The following is a 20,418-nucleotide window of genomic DNA, read 5'->3' as shown; positions in this document are numbered from 1 at the left end:
CCTAAATAAATAGTATGTAATTATATCTAAAACCACAATACGTTAATTACCTGTACTCGGTGCGCCATATTGTTTGTCTGTTCTCTGTAAACCTCATGTCTCCTTAAATATCCTTGCGTCAGCGTCAGTGTCGTCAATTCGCTTTTAATCTGCCATGTACGGTAATGTCTCTCAGCCACCGTAGTGTCGTGTCAGGTGGGCGTGTCGTGTAGTGGGCGTGTCGTGTAGTGTCGTGTACTGGCCGCGGCCGCAGCTAGACCCTTCTCAAAAAAGGGGCTGCAACGGATCTGATAAAAACTGATCCAGATTTGAACACTGTCCTGACGTCAGGACAGTGGCGCTACGGCTATTGGGCCAACTTCACCAATCAGGAGGAGACAGCCACGGCCATTGCCGTTCGAAAGCGCTGGAGATGCTGTAGTACATATGCCAGGCCTGTAGATGGTGCTGTTCTCACTGAATCAACCCTTGCAAAAACAGAGCTAACATTTTTCAAATTGAGCGAAATGAGGCATGGCTAAAATGCATGATCTGTTTGGTATTTTGAAAAAAAAAAAGTATAAATATGCCTTATATAGGTATGGTCCTATACAATATTATTCAAATATAGCATGATAGGTCCACTTTAAGGTGTTTGAAGAGTAGATAAAAAATACAATTTATTTTGAAAAAGATTATTGCCACAAAAAAATCAAAGGCTCATCACACCATGAAATGGGAAATAATGAGCTCTAACGAAGAGTGGGATTAAAGGAACAATAAATATGCCTGCCATGTTGTGTGGTATTTGGTTGTCAACCTATTTTTGTTTGTGAAATGTTGAAGTGTGGTCCTACTGACTGTATCTTTATTTCTTCTGTTTTTGTTTTGTTTTTGTCTGAGATGGGAATGTCATCTCCTTTATGTTATTGTTATGTCCATGTTTGTGTCTTTAGCCTGTACAAAATAAAAAATAATAAAGAAGTAACTTGCAATGCCTTCGCGGACCACTTGGGGAACCACTAGTTTAGATTATTCTGATTTCTCTTTTGTTGCTTTTTTACTTTATAATTTCCCAGACTATAATATAGTATCCTCTCCAATATACATTTTTAACTGTTATTCTTAATTCTTAAATGCAAACACCAAAAGCAAGCAGAAAATCTAACATTGTGCATTTATTTATGCATACTGGTGCTGGGGGGAACTAAACAAAAATAAAATGTTTTCACATGCGGCTCTAATCTTCTTCCTTATACAGCAACCCATCTGACTTACAGTATATCATGTGTAATCTTGTTAAAGCATAAATGTTTAAAACCAAGGCTCTTATTTTTTAAGGTCACACTTCTCCATCAAACGGAAATATTCTAAATGCCCTGTGAATTTATTATATTGTTCTGCAAATTGGGACAATATTCACGACTGCACATCATTACTGTAGTTTGCCATGATTTTCATGTGAAATTTCTGTTATATAATTTCAAGTTTTATTTGGTCTAACAGTACAACTATATGATAGATCTACACCAACTACTTAATTTGCATCATGCATAATATTGTTGATAAAAAATAGGCCATCAGCAATTATGTTCGAGGTTTTCCCTTAAGTAAATAGGCCTCACCACATATTTGACGTTTACTAAATCAGCTGTTGTCTTCTTATTATTATTACCATCACAGTATTCACGTCTCTTTATTTTTTTTATTTTTTTTTAATTTATTATTTTATTGTGTTGCACTATTGGAGGAGCCTGTGACCTAAGATTTTCATCGTCATAACTACACTGTAGCTAGGTAGTATGACTAATAAAAGCCTTGAACCTTGAACCATCAGTATGGCATGCAAACACTTTAACACCACTAGAGGACGATGTCTTGCAGCTTTAGAGACTGAAGCTTCAGTGGTTTTAACTCATTATGCATAAACTTTGTACCTCAACACGTAGGTAGTTCTGCATTTACTCACTGATATATTCAGAACTGCCGGAGGCTCACATATATGTATCAGGACAGTCAAAGTTTGACGGCTGGCATTTCCTCTGCATTTTATATCTCACAAAGATACATCAATGGATATTTTAACTTTACTATGGATAATCTCTCTGGCTTTCACAGGTAAGAATCTTGGTCTTTAAAAGTGTTTCCATTTTCTGCTGTGGGTGTTAATGATACACTTCCTATACTTTACAATAATTGCTGAGTTCTAGGGTTTTTGGAAAGGTGTTTACTGTAGCTAATAATTGGGATTTTTCTTTCTTTCGTTTTTGACTCAAAAGCAGCATAGTTAGCAGACAAAAAGCATGACTGATACAAATGAATTGCGCAAACAAAGACCTTTGCCATGTGATTGAGGAAATATCAAGATATCTATTTTCAGACATGTATACATATATATAGTGAAGGAAATGTATGTATCAAAATCTTGATCTATTGTTGCTTTTTCAGATGGATAGCACAATGGTATCTTGCTAATTTGATATCATTGTAAGATTTCATTCCCATATTGAAGTTTACTAGCCAAAATTGTGATCTATTTTAATTCCTTAAGATGTACAATCATCCTAATTTCATTGTGAATTATTCTAAACAGCTAGACATTGATACAGTATTATGGAATAAATAATGTTATGTTTTTGTTTTGGTCTGTTATGAAGGATTTGGTCCAAGGGCTTATTTTGCAGTGACCTCTGTCTGTCTCTCTACAGGTTTAACTGAAGGATCTGGTGTGCTGCCAGACGGTCCTCTGAATGCAGCTGTGGGAGAAACAGTGATGTTCATCACAACACTGACTCCAGGAACAACTTTTTTATTAGTGACCTGGAAGTTTGGTGCTAAAGATATATTTACATTCTTTGAGGGCAACAAAACTACACCAGAGTATGAAGGCAGGATCACCTTCTTCAGGTCTACTGGATCTCTGGAGCTCAAGAACCTGACTCAAGCTGACAGAGGAGATTATTCAGTTAACATTTTAATAACTGGAGAAGGATCACAGTCAGGGATCACAACACTGGACGTATATGGTGAGAAAGTTTCACATGTTGCATATCTTTCTCTGCTGAATGAAAATGTGCGTAGCGATTGAGCAATTAAACAATGATATAGGGCCCTTTATTCTTTGCACCACCATCATCAAATACAAATTTAGAAAAAGTGTCTTTCTTTTGTAGATGGAGCTTGTAAAAACGTTCAATGTGGAACCATGAATAATCATGCCACTTCAGTGTTTTCTTTTACTGTAACTTTATAAAATGTTTTTTGTGCTTCACCCACAGAGCCAGTCTCCAATGTAACGGTAACCCCCAGCAGCACAGAGCTGGTGGAGTTCAACAGCTCCGTCAGTCTGTCCTGCTCCTCCTCTGGATCCTCTCTCTCTTTCCTCTGGCTGAACAGCAGCTCTGAGGTTACAGGAAGTGACAGAGTTCAGATCACTGATGAAGGATCCACTTTAACTATAATTAATGTGACCCGCTACGACCAAGGACCCTTCAGCTGTCGTGTATCTAATCCTGTCAGTGAGGGAACCAGTGATCCATTAAACATACTCATCATCTACTGTGAGTTACTAACCTACTCAGTATATTTACTTAACAAGATCTGAATGCATGTCAGTTTGTTTTGTTGTCTTTTTGTTCACGCATGGGTTTATAAAATATTAAAAGACATTTTCCCCTCCTATTTTAATCCAGCACATCATCCCTGCACACTACAGCACAGTTCAAACTAAATAATTGTAAATTGGACACTTATATTTAGAAACTGTTCATTGCATGCTTGCTGTAATATAAGATCCTTGTTTGTATAATAAAGCAGTTGTGAATACTAACATATTGCTGTTGTATTACCCCTAAATTCAGATGGCCCAGAAAATACTAAATTGACAATATCTCCGCCCGAAAAACACCATCAGGAAGGATCAAACATCGTCCTGTCCTGCTCAGCTGACTCTAACCCTCCTGCCCAGTTTCAGTGGTTTCTGAATGGAGACCTGCTGTCTGATGGACCAGAGCTCAAACTGATGAACGTTCAGATAAATCAAAGTGGAAGCTACAGCTGTCAGGCCTTCAACGACAAGACTCTGAGATATGAGACGTCGATGCCTGCATCCATCTCTGTACTGAGTACGTTTGAAAATATGTTTTTGCGCAAAGAAATACCGATGAAAAAAATGAGGTGTACCTGTAACTATAGCATCAGATGCAACTGTCTTAGATAAAATGAAGGTTAGGCAAAACCTTTGTGGGAGAAAAAAAAACAATGTACTTCCACTTTTGAGAGTGCTGCAATATTTGCTTTTACAAGGACAACTGAGGCTGAGAATAAAAATGTATGAAGTCGCACAAAAATACTACCTGGAGAGACCTGCAGCAGAGAAAAGATGTGGCTAGCAGATACAACTAATACACACAGTGCAGGACAATCATAGTTAAACACATTGATATAGCAATATGGCAGAAATATTCTGTGAACATATAAAATCACCTTTCAAATCTCAAATTAGTTTTTCAGTGATAAACATTTTTATAAAATTGCCATTCAGAGTGAGTATTAGGCTAACAAAAACTTGAATTGTTGTATAACCAAGGTAAATGTTGCTGTGGCTAATTGGACAAGATATCCTCTAAGGTCAGCCAACACCGGTAAATGTTTCACCAGGTACTAGGCTTGGTGCAACATTTTGAAACAGGATAAGATCAAATATTTAAACATGCTTAATAATCTGGTGACCAGCTTAACTGATGATCAATGCATCAACGTTGTTAGACCGGTTACTGCTAAAAGACTATCAGTAAAGCCGTAAAGTATAAACTAAGAATAACTGCAGGATCACAGGTAACTGAACATTCCCATGTTTACATGTTTATGTTCAACGCCATTATTACTGACCATGGAGAATTAAACATTCAAAACACTCCACTCTACTTCTTATGCAAGAAAGCTGGTCAGTGTAAACCCCCTGTGTTTTCCACCCACAGCAAATGTTACCAATGTTGTGGTAACTTCAGAACCAACAGAGCTGGTGGAGTTCAACAGCTCCGTCAGTCTGTCCTGCTCCTCCTCTGGATCCTCTCTCTCTTTCCTCTGGCTGAACAGCAGCTCTGAGGTTACAGGAAGTGACAGAGTTCAGATCACTGATGGAAACTCCACTTTAACTATAAATAATGTGACCCGCTACGACCAGGGACCATTCGAGTGTCTCTAATCCTATCAGTGAGGGAACCAGTGCTCCACTCACCATCTACTGTGAGTTACTAATATGTGCATACATTTGATTCTGCACATTGCTTTAAAGTTGATGGTATTATGAGGCTTCACACTGAGCTAAGTGGTCACGTAACATTGTCTTTAAGCTGCCAGCATTAATTTAATTCATTTCTTTACTTCCCGTATGCCACATAGATGGTCCTGAAAAAACGTATTTGACAATATCTCAGCCACAAAAATATTATGAGAAAGGGTCAGACATCAGCCTGATGTGCTCAGCTGACTCCAGACCTTCTGCTGTATTTAAGTGGTTTCTGAATGGAGCCCTGCTGTCTGATACTGGATCAGATCTCAGTCTGATGAACGTTCAGATCAGTCAGAGTGGGAACTACAGCTGTCAGGCCTTCAACAACAAAACTCTGAGATATGAAATGTCTCAGCCTTCAGTCATTTCTGTACTGGGTAAGTTTGAAAAGAAGTTGTTTGTGCAAAGAAAACAAATACAAATGGGATGTTCAGTACTTGTGACTTTAGCATCAGATGCAACTGTCTTAAAAAAATGTTCATCACAAACTTTTGTGTTACAAAAAGAAACAATGCATTTACAACGAAGGAAGTTCTACAATATTTGCTTTTACAAGAACAACTGAGGCTGAGAATAGAAGTGTATGGAGTCACACAAAAATACATGGAGTGACAAGCTAAGATTAAACATATTTACTAATCTGGCAGTGGCTCAGTCAGTAGGGGCTTTGACTGTGAGCTGTAGGGTCGCCGGTTCAAGTCCCCGAACAGACCTAAATATGGAGTGTGCACTGCTACTTGGAGAGGTCCCAGTTCACCTCCTGCCCTGCCATGGTGCCCTTGAGCAAGGCTGACTTGCGACTGGTCTCTACCTGACCGGAGTCTGTTAACAACAGTTAAATCATTTCAAATAGTGATTATTTCTTTACCTGAAAAAGTTTAGTTCCTTAAACTCCCACTGTTTTGATTCAGTCAAGAAATGCTACAATAATCAGTTTTCTTCTCTGTTATTCAGTGTGTTAATTAACACACTATCTTTCTAAGAACACGTGATGATATGTACTTCTTGTATAGATGATATTTCTGAGCTATAGGTTGTCCAACGCGGTGCATTTAAAAAAAAGATGAGGGCAGTCAGACACTCAGCATGTTATATACATTATTCAGAGAGAATTAGTAACATGTTTGCTTCTTATAAAAATAAACTGTTCCTTTTATATTTATTAACTCAGGCATTAAATCAGCTACTTTTGTTCCTGCTTTTATATCTTTCACCTGATCTTTTGCCCAACAGAGAAAGTATCAGGCACTTCTGTCACATCTCCATCAAACCTGCCGATTGAGGGGAACTCTTTCAGATTAATCTGTGACGCTGCTGGCTCTGTCTTTACCAGAGAGTGGAGAAAGGGTGGCTTAGATCTGACTCTGACTGTAAACATGACCCTCACCAACAACAACAGAGAGCTGTCTTTTAGCAGTCTGAATAAAGAGGACAAAGGAGATTATTCCTGTAATATCAGCAACCCCCTCAGCAGCGAGGAAGCAAAGTACTCCATGATTGTTTACTGTAGGTATCAAACTATAACTTTAACGTTTACAATTATACTTTTAGATTATTGAGTAAACTATTGAACAAGTTTTATATTCCTCCAAATATCTGTTTTCCAGACGGACCAGAAACAGTTCAAATCAGAGGTCCAAGTCAGATACATGTTGGAGGCACATTTAAATTAACCTGCTTGGCTGCATCTGTACCACCTGCAAAATACACCTGGGTGCCGAACACCGGGGCGATAGTCAATTCTGCTGTGATTTATAGAAACAACACTGAACTCTCTGACAGTGGCAACTACTACTGTGAAGCGAGGAATGATATAACCGGGAGAAGATCATCAGCGGTCCATGAACTGACCGTAACACATGAGCCAGAGCCAGGGCCAGGTAGGAGCACATTAAAGTCAGTAAGAACATATGTAAGCAGGCTCTAAAAAATGTATAAAAGTCAAATTGATGTCATCAATTTTGATTATTTTAAACTAAGGAAACATGATCAATGTGCAGATAATTTACATGTATTTAAAGAAAATGTCCCTGGCCCCCTCTCCGTTCAATACATTCATTAAACAAAATAAAATCTCGTTAACTTGAAGGACTAGCGGAGGGGATTGTAAAATACCTTTCAGTGAAAGTACAACTACTATTCTAACTGGCAGCACGTACCTTAAGATCTAAGGAACATAACATCAACTCTTTTAAATCTATAAATCACACAATCAAACAATCAGACATGCTCTCCTTATTTTAACTGTTATTATGTGTTTTCCTTTTCTAATTGTCCTTGCAGTAAAGTTTGTCCGCGCTTGTGCATGTGCTTTTCTTGTGATGTCTCAATTCTTTTGGTCTTTTCACTATGCTAATGCTCTTTAATTGTGTTTATGTGCTTTTATACGTTTTCTTTTAATGCCATCGATAGAACAGGAACTAGAAAATGAGCCTGCACTCGAGGGCTTATGGTAATTTAAAATGCATTTTAAACAACATAAACAACTCTTAACAGAACCATTGTATAGGTTTTTATAACTGGCTTTGAAATATCCTATTGGGAAAAATGTAATATGCTTTTTATCCACAGGCATTTTGAGATAATGAGACAGTTCCTGTTCACAGAATAATATTAAAATCATGTTCTTTTCTCCTGTTTTATTCAAGGCCCACAAGGCTTGTCGGGTGGTGGCATCGCTGGAATAGTAATCGGTGTTTTAGTCGTCCTCGGTGTTGTAGCTGCTATTGTGTGGTACTTCTTTCATAACAAAAAGTAAGTGGAAAAGATCTTAAGTATATAACATAAATCTATTTTCACAGTAATACTCAATTACAAGTATGGGAAAGGTGATGGCTCAGTATCTCCAAGTCTAGACCCAAAAGCTTGACTCAAAAACCAGGCAGGAGGAAGATTCAGGATCAGCACATTGGAAGATATCAGACAGAACATGTGGAGCCAGAATGGTGTAGACATTGTGTGTAACAACCTTGTTTACTCAACCTACAAAAGGTTGATGTTCAACAAAGGGCCTGCTCTTATTATATATTCTCCATATGTTCCTAAGCCCTTTAGTTATGACTCCTTTGTGTTATGTGTCATTGGAGCTGTCGGTGGAGGGTACTACATTTATAACACAAAGTAAGTTGAACATCTATACTGCAGTCTGTGTAATGAAAAGTAACAGTTTGAATTGAGTTGATCTGTTTGCATGTCTATATTTTATCATTGCTTTTTAGAAAACAACAACAAAGCAGAACCACAATCAGAAACAACAACAAAGCTGAACCACCATCTGATAATAAAGGTTAGTATTCATGTGATCAAATTGTACATATGTATTCAAAATAAGGTATTAACACTTTTCTTTCCTCCTAGAACTAGAAGAGGCTGTGTATGAGAACACTTCAGCAATATACGAGAATGAATAGACTCAGCCGTCTTCTTTGTGCTAAAGGTACGTTTTAAGATATGATATATGTTCAAAGGTTTCTGTAGAAATATTTAACTTAGTTTATCTGAAGGAACCACTATAGAAGCACATTATCAGACCACTCATTCTAACATACACTTGATCAAAGCTCTTTGACACTTCCCTCTTTTCACTTCTCGTCCAACAGCCGTTCAGAGGAAGAAGAGCTTCACAACATAAAGACAAAGCGGCTCTGAAATGTTATCACATTATTTGAAATGCTTTTTCTAATGTGTCAGCAAACACTTATCATGTACAGTGTAGTAATACCATGAATTTCACATTTTAAAAGGTCACCTATTATGCAAAATCCACTTTATCATGTCTTTTCTACACTGTAAAAAATGGCTGTGAAATCCACAGTTATTTACAGTGTTTGTGCACAGTAAATGACTGTATACCATTTTAGAGTATAATACCGTGTTTCCAACCAAAAATTACAGCAACTCTGGAGTTACTGTAGAAATAGCAGTAGTAACGTCCCAACTGTATAAAATCACAGTAACCAACAATGTACTGTAGAAGATCACAGTAACCAAAAAAGAAAGAACCAACTGAAAAACCCCATTTCTAGAATAGCTAAAATATCTAAAATATCTTAAATAAACCAACATATTTTTCTTAATATACATAATCTTGATGCAGTGTAATTACTAGTTTGGCTATACTAGATACTGTATATACTTAGTAGATATATATTTTTAAGACCGTATGTCTTTGCAAACCGGAAGAACTACAAATGTGATGCTGATTCATACAAAGAATGTGTCTTGGCATTGCACCTTAAAAACGCAACACAGAGGAATAAAAATAGACAAAAGTAAGGTAATAATCATCAATTTTATTATTATTGTGGCGGCTCAATTCCCAGTCCAGTTTGAGTCGCCGAGAGGCTAAGTTTGGCTATAGGCTGTGACGCGTTTTCAAAGAGAAAGTCCACACCGAAGTAATATAGTCTGACAATATTTAATAAACAAAAACTAACGACAAACTATAGGGACAAAAACGGTCAACAGAAAAAAATAGGCTTGTTTGAGATGAGCTGCGGCTCGCCTCGAAAGTAGACGAGAATAGCCGATTGCAGCTGGGGGAGGTCTCAAAAAGCTCGCCTGAAGTCGGACAGCTCGGAGTCGGCTTGACTCGGTTTGCAATGGCGGAAATTGCGTTGGCGTTCTTCGTTGCAGATGAAGTGGATGCAATAGAAATCCCACAATTATTATATCACTACAAATGAATGACTCAAGTGTCTGTTCATTTTAAAACAAATCAATACAACGGGGGCTGAATCCTACATGTAAAAGACAGAACCACTTATTACTTTTCAAAACTACTTCCGTCAGTGGTCTTGACCAGTTTGCATGGTAACTCAAGAGACAAAGAAAGTAACTAATATAAACAATTTTGTCAGTTAATTTATGTAACCGTAGCCAAAGTTTGACAGTCAGGCTGCTTAGTGAAAAAGCAAGTTAAGCTAACTGTACTTGGCTAGCTTATCAAAATGTCTTACACGTGTAAGGTTTGTAAGTTCAGTACAGGGTCCATTCCTGCATGCATTTGGTTGTTTGTATTCAAAGTGTTTTCAAATATTGTGTATTATCTAAGAATAGTGATAATGTATTTGCCAAACAGTGCCTTTTGTTGTGTCTCGTCAAATGTGTTAGTTATGTTTATGTATTATGTCCGTCATTTCATGTTTAGTCAGGTTTTCATGTTTATTCACGTCATGTCAGGTCTGTCTATTTATGTCATTCATCTCTAGTTAAGTCCCCGTGTTTCATGTCGTGTCTCGTTTTCCATTTCCTGTTTTATTTTGTACTTCCCTCTTCCCTCTCATTTCAGGCCCTGTTACTTCCTCCCTTTGTGTGTTTTCCCGCCATCGTCAGCGTCTGCCCCGCCCCTGATTGTTTCCACCTGTTCCCACTCACCTCATGTTTAAATATTCCGGTCTTCCCCTGTTCTGTGTCAGTTTGTGTTTGTTCCCACGTGTGGTCGTGCCAGGCCTCAGCAAAGAGAGGATCGTTTCCAGTCTTGTTAGGTTTTGTTAGTTTAAGTTCTCTTTTTATTATGCTTAGTTTTTTCCTCCTTGTGAGCGTTTATTTTGTTATTCCAGTACTTACTCTGTTAAGAGGGATTTTCTGTTCAATGACATTAAAAAGACAATTTTTGTTACATTCAAGACTGTGTCTCTGGGTCGTGCATTTGGGTTCTCCAGTTTGTGTCGAGGTCGTGACACCTTTTCAACTACAGCACGTCTCTAAAATGGCTTGGCAGAAGAAATGGCTTCATATTTTTTGTGTTTTGTTATCGCCACTGTTTTAAAAATGCAATCTCCATGTTTTTGGATATTAATATTGATTGTTTTATGGATGAAAATATTTATCATTTAGCACAAGAAACTACATGGTCTTGATACCCTTCAACAATTAAGAATACATTGTTAAAATGTATTGTTTGCTGTCTCCCTGCAGTTATTGGTGAGCTTTAAAACTGTGTCAAGAATTTCTGCTAATATGTAAATTACCAGCATGACATGAAGTACACAATAATAAATTGTTTTACAGTTACAATACTGATACTGTAACTTAAAATGATAGCATTAAAGTTTCTATTTTACAGTTGAAACACCATTACCATAAACAAAAATACAGTACTTTTTAAATGGCAGTGTTTTATTTTATAGTTAAAATACTATTACCTTAAACAAAAATACAATGCTTGGAAATTACTGTGTTTTATTTTTACAGCTATAACACTACTGCTGTACAAAAAATAAAGTAATTAAATATTACTGTGTTGCATTTTACAGTTAAAACACTATTACCGTAAACACAAATACAGTACTTGGAAGTTACTGTGTTTCATTTTACACTGTTACTTTAAATAAAAACTTGTAAATACTGTGATTACCTTTACAGTATTTAACTGGCAACAATTGACAAGTTACTTACTGTAATTCATTTTACAGAAGTAACTTCTCAATTGCTGCCAGTTAAATACTGTGAATTTCACGGTACGTTTCTTACAGTGTACATCAACATTACAGTCTGTGTAAAGAGATTCTGAAAGTTTCAGGAACAAAGATTATCTCTCTTTTTGTCCTGTCTTAAAATGAGCTGATCAGATTTTGGCCACTTTATGATGTCATAACGATTTTTTGGCTTGTGTAACCATTAGCCAATCACCAACCAAGGTAAGGATGAAGTTGAGTGGAGAGGCTAACTGCTAAAATAGCTAACGCCATTGTAAAAACAGACAACACAATTTCTGGAAACTACGACAAGTGTCCTGAGAATCTGAGGTCGGCCCCAACCCTGGGTTCATTAACATCAAGGCTGAACACCTTGCTTTTTATGCTGTTTTCCCCGAGGTCATTTAAATATGATTTAATATTGCACTTCAGCACTCCTTCAGCATTATGTGTATTTACAATTACAGTTTAACTAATTTCTATCTCTTTTATGAATTGTCTTTTTGATCAATTTATTTAGTTCAATAATTGATTTCTCTTTTTGTAAAGCACTTTGAATTGCCTTTGTGTCTGAAATGTGCTATATAAGTAAACTAACCTTTATCTTAAAGCATTATGGTAAGTTGATGTTGAGAACTATGCAACCTTACAACTAATGCAACATAACAACAGTGACATCGAGTGGTGGATCAGTCAACTCCAGCAGAGAAACATGTCCATTTGTGAATTGTAAATATGTCAGACAGGCTGGTATAAAACCTAATTAAATTTAAAAAATTGATGTAAGGACCAGTATGAATGAATAAATAAATGTGTGAATGTTTCAACTAAGGTGTGACATCATGAATAGACAAATATTTAGTTTCCTGTGTACGTTTCAGCTCTAATGGCCTTTTTTGTTTTTGTTTGTCTATGATTTTAATGTTTATTTGTAATAACAATGTTGCATTGAAAAGGAATTAAGAGGGAATTTCAGTCCATTAATTCAGTAGAAGAAGAGTGGTAACAGAAAATATGTCAGAATAACATTTAAACCTAATTTTGTGGCAATTTATCATTTTGATCTTAAGATGTTTAACAGGATAAATGAAACGTTTGGAGCAGAGTCAAAAGATCACTGAAGTCATTGTACTAATCGTCACATTTAAGTTTAGATATTTGACCATAACAAATTCAACCACACAGTAGGGCCAGAAGATAATTCAGAAGATCGTCACATTTTAAGTTTATAGCAACCAATCACACTATTTTTTAAATATCTCAGTCCCAATCAAAGTCAGACATTGCCATAGACCCTCTACAACAGCCCAAACTAGCTAAACTCAGCTACATTGGAAACTTTTTGACATTTTGAAATGTTTTGATTGCATTATTGTAATCGATTTAAAAATACAAGATGATACATTTTCGAATTTCTCAAAAGGTTTGTTTATGTCAGGGATGCAAACTCATCAGGTATGAAAAAGGTGACAAGGATCAGAGCCCCCCGACCCCACGGAATATCGGCTTTAAAATTAGGATTTTAGCAGTCAGAACAACTAAAGCAGTTAATAATAACAGAAACGCCAAAGAGTCACATCTAATAGAAATGTATAAAAGCATTTATTTGAATTGTGTAGCAGTCAGTTTATAATTTTGGCAGCACTGTTGAGCATTTTGAAAATGTATTTTCATGCCTCTGTGCAAGGCTTATGCTGCGTTCACACCGGACGCGATGCGATGTTTGGGGGCGGCGCGATTACATGTAAAGTCAATGCAGAGACGCGGACAGACGCGAATTCGCTCCGACGGCGCGCATGAAGCGGTGGACGCGGCGCGAATCACGCGATTGAGGCGATTGAACGGTGCCGCGTTAAACGCGAGAGTTCAATTTTTTCAACTCGAGCGTCAAATTCACGTGACGCGTTCTCGCGGAAGCCAATCAGCGGTGAGGATCTCAGCTGCCGTCACTGACGTTCAACCACACAACATCAGTCGTTAGCTGTTAGCAGTTAGCACACAGAGCTCACAGCTCCTCATATCTATTCAGAAACTGGACAAAAGTTAAACAAGTACAAACCACAGACTGTCTGTGCCATGGCGAATACAGTCGCTGCTTTATTTATGTCTGTAGGCCGTTGTTATGAGTGTGGAATGAGCATAGACAACGTTAGCTTAGCCTGGTCGACCCGATCTTCATTCAGAAAACAAGCATTTTAAAAGGTGTTTTGCCTGCCGTCTTGTCTGCAGACTTGTCAAAGCATTAATTCATGGTTGTTACTAACCGGTATCAGTATGGTGTTACTTCGGCATCATTTAGAAACGTGTATTACAATTTAATCACGGTAAAATATGTTCATTTGTTGTAGTTGTAGCTCCCGAGCCAGCGCGTCTTGTTTGAATGATGCGAGTAAACACAGCTGGCAGCCGCGGTGAAACTCCAGCGTTTAGAGCGATGCGATAGGAGCGATTAGAGCGAAGCGATTAGAGCGAAGCGAATATTCGCATCGCGTCCGGTGTGAACGCAGCATTAGTCTTTCTATCTGTATAGCCAGTGGTGTAAAGTAACTAAGTTCATAAACTCAACAAGTACTATACTTGGGTACAATTTTGAGATACTTGTACTTTATTTAAGTATTTCAATGTGTTGCTACTTTGTTCTTCTACTCCACTACAGTTCAGAGGTAAATGGTGTACTTCTACTCCACTACATGTATTTAATAGCTTTAGTTACTTTACAGATGTGGATGAATGATGTGAAATATAATCAAGTGTTAAATCAGACTTTAGTTCCACCTGGAGTAAATTCACAAGCTATCCTGCAGTATACAAAGTCATTCAAACTAGCTGCACCTTTACCAGCTTTGAGAACACTTTAATGATCAATCATTATAAAACATATCATATATATTATTCTGAAATGGACCAATCTGCACGATGAGTACTTTTACTGTCGCTACTTTAACTATATTTTGATGAGAATACTTTTCTACTTTTACTTGAGGAACATTTTGAATGCAGGACTTCTACTTCTACTTTTACTCAAGTACAAGACCTGAGTACTTCTACTTTTACTTAAGTACAAGACCTGAATACTTCTACTTTTACGAACAAGACCTGAGTACTTCTACTTTTACTCTAGTACAAGATCTGAGTGCTTCTACTTTTACTCAAGTACAATAAATATACTTATACCACCTCCGTTTATAGCCTATGAAAAAAACTATTTGAAAACGAAGGCTAAAGCTAACGTTAGCAGATAGTGACAATGTATGCTAGTTAGCTAGCTCAACGATAATATTGCGACAGGAACACTTTTCAGTGCACATCACGCTCTGCCGCTCCGACAGGGAGCTCTGATCTGAACACCTGAACGGCCCGTTCTAACAGCTGTTCACCAGTGGTCCAGTCTGTGCCACAGTGACTCCGGACCGCACAGTTAATATTAACGAACGCACCCGTAGGTAATGTAGCTGCTGAAGCTAGACCCTCATCCCGGAGCAGCAGAGCCTTATTATACATCCATGAGCAGAGCCGACAGGCAGGAAGACTCGAGCACACAGCTCGCGCTTCATTATAATATATAAAAAAAAGAACACCATGCGTGTCATGATGGCACATAACAGCTCGCGGCCGCAGATTACTCCGGGTCCCAGACCCCCCCATAACCCAAAAATATTTTTATTGCAGATCTACATGAATCACACAAACGACCTATTTTGGATTCAAAACGGCGAATTTCGCCGAAAGGTGACAAGTTTGCATCCCTGTTATGTGCAACAAAATGTTTGTTTATGTGCAACAATTCAAGTTTTAGGATATTTTTCACAAAGCATGGCTCATTATTTTGTCAAACATATTGACATAGAAAGATCTTAACCTTGAATGCTTAATATGATGAGCTTTTCTTTTGTATTGTTATCATTGTAGTGCGTTTGTACCTGTCGGCCACCGTATAATAGTGGTTAAACCATGGTTGTGTATACTTGATTTTAAAAGGCCTTTGGACATTCCCCAATGTACCTGATGTTCTAGTATGTACATGACATTTTTAACACATGTCTTAATTTATAAATAAACCCCTAAATGTTTAGTCGTATCAAACTGGGATGTTACTAGCCCCAACAGCAGTGATGGGGTCGTTACTCCAAAAAAAAAGAAGTAATATATTACTTTACTTTGTTACATTACTCTTTACATTACTTTTGCTTTACTCAGCAACAGCCTATAGCCACAACTTAAAACGTAGGCCTACATGTGCACACATATCACAATTACTATTGCAATAAGGAAGACATAACAGAGGGTTATTTTCCCTCCTGCATTCATGTGACAGAGCCGAGAGCGGCTGAGACTCAGCGGCTGGGAGGCGGGGCTTAAGGACAACTAGTGCGGGGAGGACTAAACCATTTTCCTCCTTTTGTGAGGGGTTAGAGGGGCCGCCTTCACCATTTGTTTTTGGATACAGAATTCAGTCGTTACTAGAACTAAATAGAAAGAGCTCACCTGAGATGACTCCCAGGATGATGAAGTGTATCACAGCTTTTTCCATGTTTTCCTGCATTATCATCAAACAACCTAAACATGGGATCACAGTCCTTCAGCTTTGCTTTGCTTATTTCAGATAAGACAGAACAAGGCAGCCCTTTGTGGGCGGGGTGTTACTATAATTATGCCTCTAAAAGGTTTACCTTACCAGAACTGTTGTTGACATGTTATGCACAAAACAACCTCTAGATGTCACTGTGGTTCGAACAGAAAGCCCTTCAGCTAGCTTCAACTGAGAAAGTTGGCATGCTAAAAATCACTTCTGAAGAAATCACTCTTTTTGGTCAACTTTTGGAAGGTTCATATCATTTTTGACATATTTTAGTGTCAGAGCACTTACTGAACAGAATTATATAACTTGATGCACAAAACATTTTTGTAACAATTGTGTAATTACTTTTTTGAAAATATGCTCAACCAACTGGTCGAATTGGCCTTTTATGGTAAACTAGCAATATGACTTTTTCAGAGTTTCAGAGATGTTTTCCAATAAAATATGGTAAATAAATGGCTAGATTCATGGTAATATTACTAAATCTAGTACTGCCTTATGAGTCTCAGAGTGAAAGAGCGATAATAATTTATATAGCACCTTTCATGCATGAAATGCAGCCCAAAGTTGCACACAGATGAGCAAGTTAGGCCAACACAGGATATAGACATTTGCTGTTAGGCCAGTTGTTTGTTGTTAGGCCAAACTTTTTATAATGAAAAACACTTTCCATTACTTTTTTCCATTTCTTTTTTGTTTTACAATAATAATTTATTATTTTTTATGAATATATCTGGTTGTATATATTGCTCATCTTCCATAAAAGAAAAACATGTATTTGAGTTTGTGTTTTATTTGAGTTTGATGCATACAAATACTGTACTATATGATGATTGTTGACCAGCTCGACCAGTTGGTAGAGGCTCATAAAAACAAAACTGTGTAGTCAGTAAAACAAATAAAAATGGTTTGTGGTTATTTGTCCTATTTGATAAAAAAATGCAAAGAAATAATTTGTCCATAGATTTCTTCTTGGTCTGGCAATTAAAGGGTTAAAATATGATTATTTCTCTGCCCCTAGTTCGTTGCTCGCAGATTCTTCAGTCTCATCAGCCTCATCTTTCCATCAGTCCCAGTCAACGCATCAGCCTCCAGCACACTTTCAGTGTCTGACTCCATAGAGATATTGTCCTGATGCTGTCCAAGGGTGATGCCCCATGATCAAAAAATGACCCCTGTAGAGTCTGAGTGCCACTGACCTCTACATGTCACTAGTTAGTTGCTTTTACCTTAAAGAGACTTACATACACTTAATACTGTGGACAATCCTCACAGGAGCTATTTGGGGTGAAGCCCAGGGACACAACGACATGCTGACTGCAGTGGGGATTGAACCAGTGCCCCCCTGATCCAAAGATCAACGCACGATCAGCCACAGCCTCCCTAGCCATATTATGTCTCTCATTAATAACCCCTGATAACAATTTTCTTTCCTTTCTTCTCTTTTCTCTTCTCTTGACTGAATTAAAAAGTCCAGTCTTTAAGTAATATTTCAAGTCCTTTTCCTGCACCTTTTTAAGGCTATGTTTGCAATATGTATTCAAAGGTCACTTATTTAAATAAATCAATATCTGAGGTTAGCAAACAGATACTGCCTTTATCTAGAGAGCCAATGACACCCATGAAGAATTGCAAATCTTTTCATCTGCTGTATTAATAAAATTGCCATGTGTTTTCAAATTGAAAATAAGGCACTGTAAGCCCAGAACATTACACAATATATATATATATTTTAAAAGGGACCCGTAAGGCTTAATCAATGTTATATATATAGATCTTTATATAATATCAATATTATAATAAACTTCAACCAAAGTCAATTTCAGGAGTGGTGTTTGACACAGTTTACATTCAATTTCAACTATTCAACCTTTTTAAATAATTTACTTTAATTTAGAAAAGGTTTTTCTGAGAAAAATACAAGTTTAATAGGACAATTTGGATTTATTTTCTCTCACCTTGTAATTACACAATCAAATAATCTATAATACGGCTTTGGACTTCACTCACCAAACATTTTCTTTTTTTATGTTTTGCATTTGTACTATTTTTTAGTCAATTTGGACAAATATCTTTCGAACTAAAAATATCCTATGATTGCATATGGTGTGAATATGTATACCCTGCTCACTCCGTATTATTTTAGGTACAATTTATATTTTAAATGTAATGAAAAAGCCAACTCAATAGTTTGTTAAAAATAGACTTTAGGATATTGTAAAACAAAAAACTGCTATATAATGTATTCTTAACCCTCCTTTATCTTCACATTTGCTTTACACCCTCTATCCTTGGTGGTCATTTTGACCCCAGGAGTTTAAAGCTCAAGAAAATGATCATATTCAAAATTGTTACCAAAATGTGCGTTTCAAGTACTTTATGTTTCTTAGTTGACTATCTAAATATCCATTTAAATAAAACACTACTAGCCATTTTCATTACATTAGCAGCACTAAACGTACCCTGTTTTTCACGTGGGGAGCGGGACCAAGATAACTTTCCATTTTTGGAAAGTAATGTTTCTGCTTGTGTTTGACAGACAACAGGAGCATCTGCATGGGGTATTCAGGGTGGACAATTTGACAGAGGATTTCTCTGAAAGTACAAAATAAAAGTATTTTATAGTCTTTGCGCTAGTAGTCTAACTACTGAGTCCAAAATGATCAGTCTTCGAACTTAAAAGTATTTGTATTGCTCGTCACATATAGCAGCAAGACAGGCATTGTTGTACCATGGAGGGGACTTTGACAGGAGAGTATCAAGAACTACACAGTAAAAGTATTTCATAGTATTTGGGATAGTTGTAACTACAACTGATTCCAACTTCATCAGTCTTATGAAAAACGTATGGCCAAAAATAATGTTATCGCTCATCAAAGATAGCAGAAGCTTGTCGTTTTTGCACTGTGTAAAGGCAAAGAGTTAGAACCTTTATTTTGAAGAGTACAGCGCAAGCATAGGGCAAACTAGCCAATCCGAAGCAAGGAGGCACTGGAGACCCACCCACCTATGGAAACGAAACATTGAGTGGTATACTTGTTTTAACAGTAAGAACAGAAAAACGAAAAAACGAGCTGAATTTCCGTTTTTTGGTTTTGGGGCAAAATTGAAAAACAAAAAAACGACCCGTTTCTGTTTTTTTTTTTGTTTCAATTAGAACTAAAAAACAAACGGTTAAAACGTATTAAAAAGGACATTAAAAGAGCTCCAGATGTCAATGATCTAAACAAAACAGCACACCTGAAATGTATATTTAAATACTTTATTAAGGGCAGTGAATTAGTTTTTTCTGTATGTTTTTCAAATCAGTGTTATACAGTAAGTGTCATAGACAGTGTTACATTGCTATTATTATCCTTAAAATATATATAAAACAAAACCACTTATGATCTTTTTTTTGGGTGGTTTACTAATGACAGTTAATTCTGTTTCTGCTATTGATGGATTAATTTTTGTGAAAAATAATAAAATAATAAAATTCAATAACGTGCTTTAACCACTAGATGTGCCTTTCTATCAGCTGTGCACCGTTATGGTGTAAATACAGCCTATCTACCAATTGGATCAAATATAAAAGTCAGCCGAATTAGTTTTGATACTGCAAGGAGACGTATTGTGTGAAAAGAAATGTAAGATGTTGTTTAATTGCTGATATATTTATGATCCACGTCACGTTTTCAGTTTTGGCGGCAGTGCTTCCTGTTTGTCCAGAAGTCTTCTCATCAGGGCTCTATAAATACAGAACTACGGCAGATATGTAATAAAAATGCAGCCGAACCGTGTATTACAATGTCGTTATGTGATGACATCCAAAGAGAAAAGCAAGCAAACTCGGAATAAAGTATTATTTTATTTTTAAATTTTCTTTCGGATTTCACATCAACAGTAAGTCTGTTTCACATACAGTACATTACACACATCCCTTCACATTTACATTTTGATTTACATTAAAGTATTTCGTGAGGCCTTCTAAAATGTTTAGGGGTTGAAGAGTTGCCTGGCAACGCAATCGCACAACGTCACGTCCGTTAATTCCACATCCACACCAGTCTATGATCCACACACATGGATTAACATCGATTTAATACATTAATGTAGCCTTTGTTTCTGCTAAAAGAGGTGTCGACCAGCTAGGGCAACAAGAAAAT

The 20,418-nt window shown here is 37.0% G+C and overlaps 1 protein-coding gene across 1 annotated transcript; it reads left to right on the top strand.

Moving 5' to 3' along the window:
- Window positions 1-2,051: 2,051 nt before the first annotated feature.
- LOC117477282 (carcinoembryonic antigen-related cell adhesion molecule 5-like) lies at window positions 2,052-10,899 on the top strand. The gene is given in 13 exon segments (XM_034123952.1): window positions 2,052-2,097; window positions 2,688-3,005; window positions 3,258-3,539; window positions 3,840-4,103; window positions 4,959-5,178; window positions 5,180-5,226; window positions 5,383-5,649; window positions 6,506-6,778; window positions 6,880-7,152; window positions 7,921-8,026; window positions 8,491-8,558; window positions 8,630-8,708; window positions 8,872-10,899. Coding segments are annotated over 12 exon segments (2,217 nt in total). The 3' UTR covers window positions 8,683-8,708; window positions 8,872-10,899.
- Window positions 10,900-20,418: the final 9,519 nt, after the last annotated feature.

This window comes from Trematomus bernacchii, unplaced genomic scaffold, assembly GCF_902827165.1.
Source record: "Trematomus bernacchii unplaced genomic scaffold, fTreBer1.1, whole genome shotgun sequence".
Taxonomy (NCBI): domain Eukaryota; kingdom Metazoa; phylum Chordata; class Actinopteri; order Perciformes; family Nototheniidae; genus Trematomus; species Trematomus bernacchii.
This window is presented reverse-complemented; position numbering and strand designations above follow the sequence as displayed.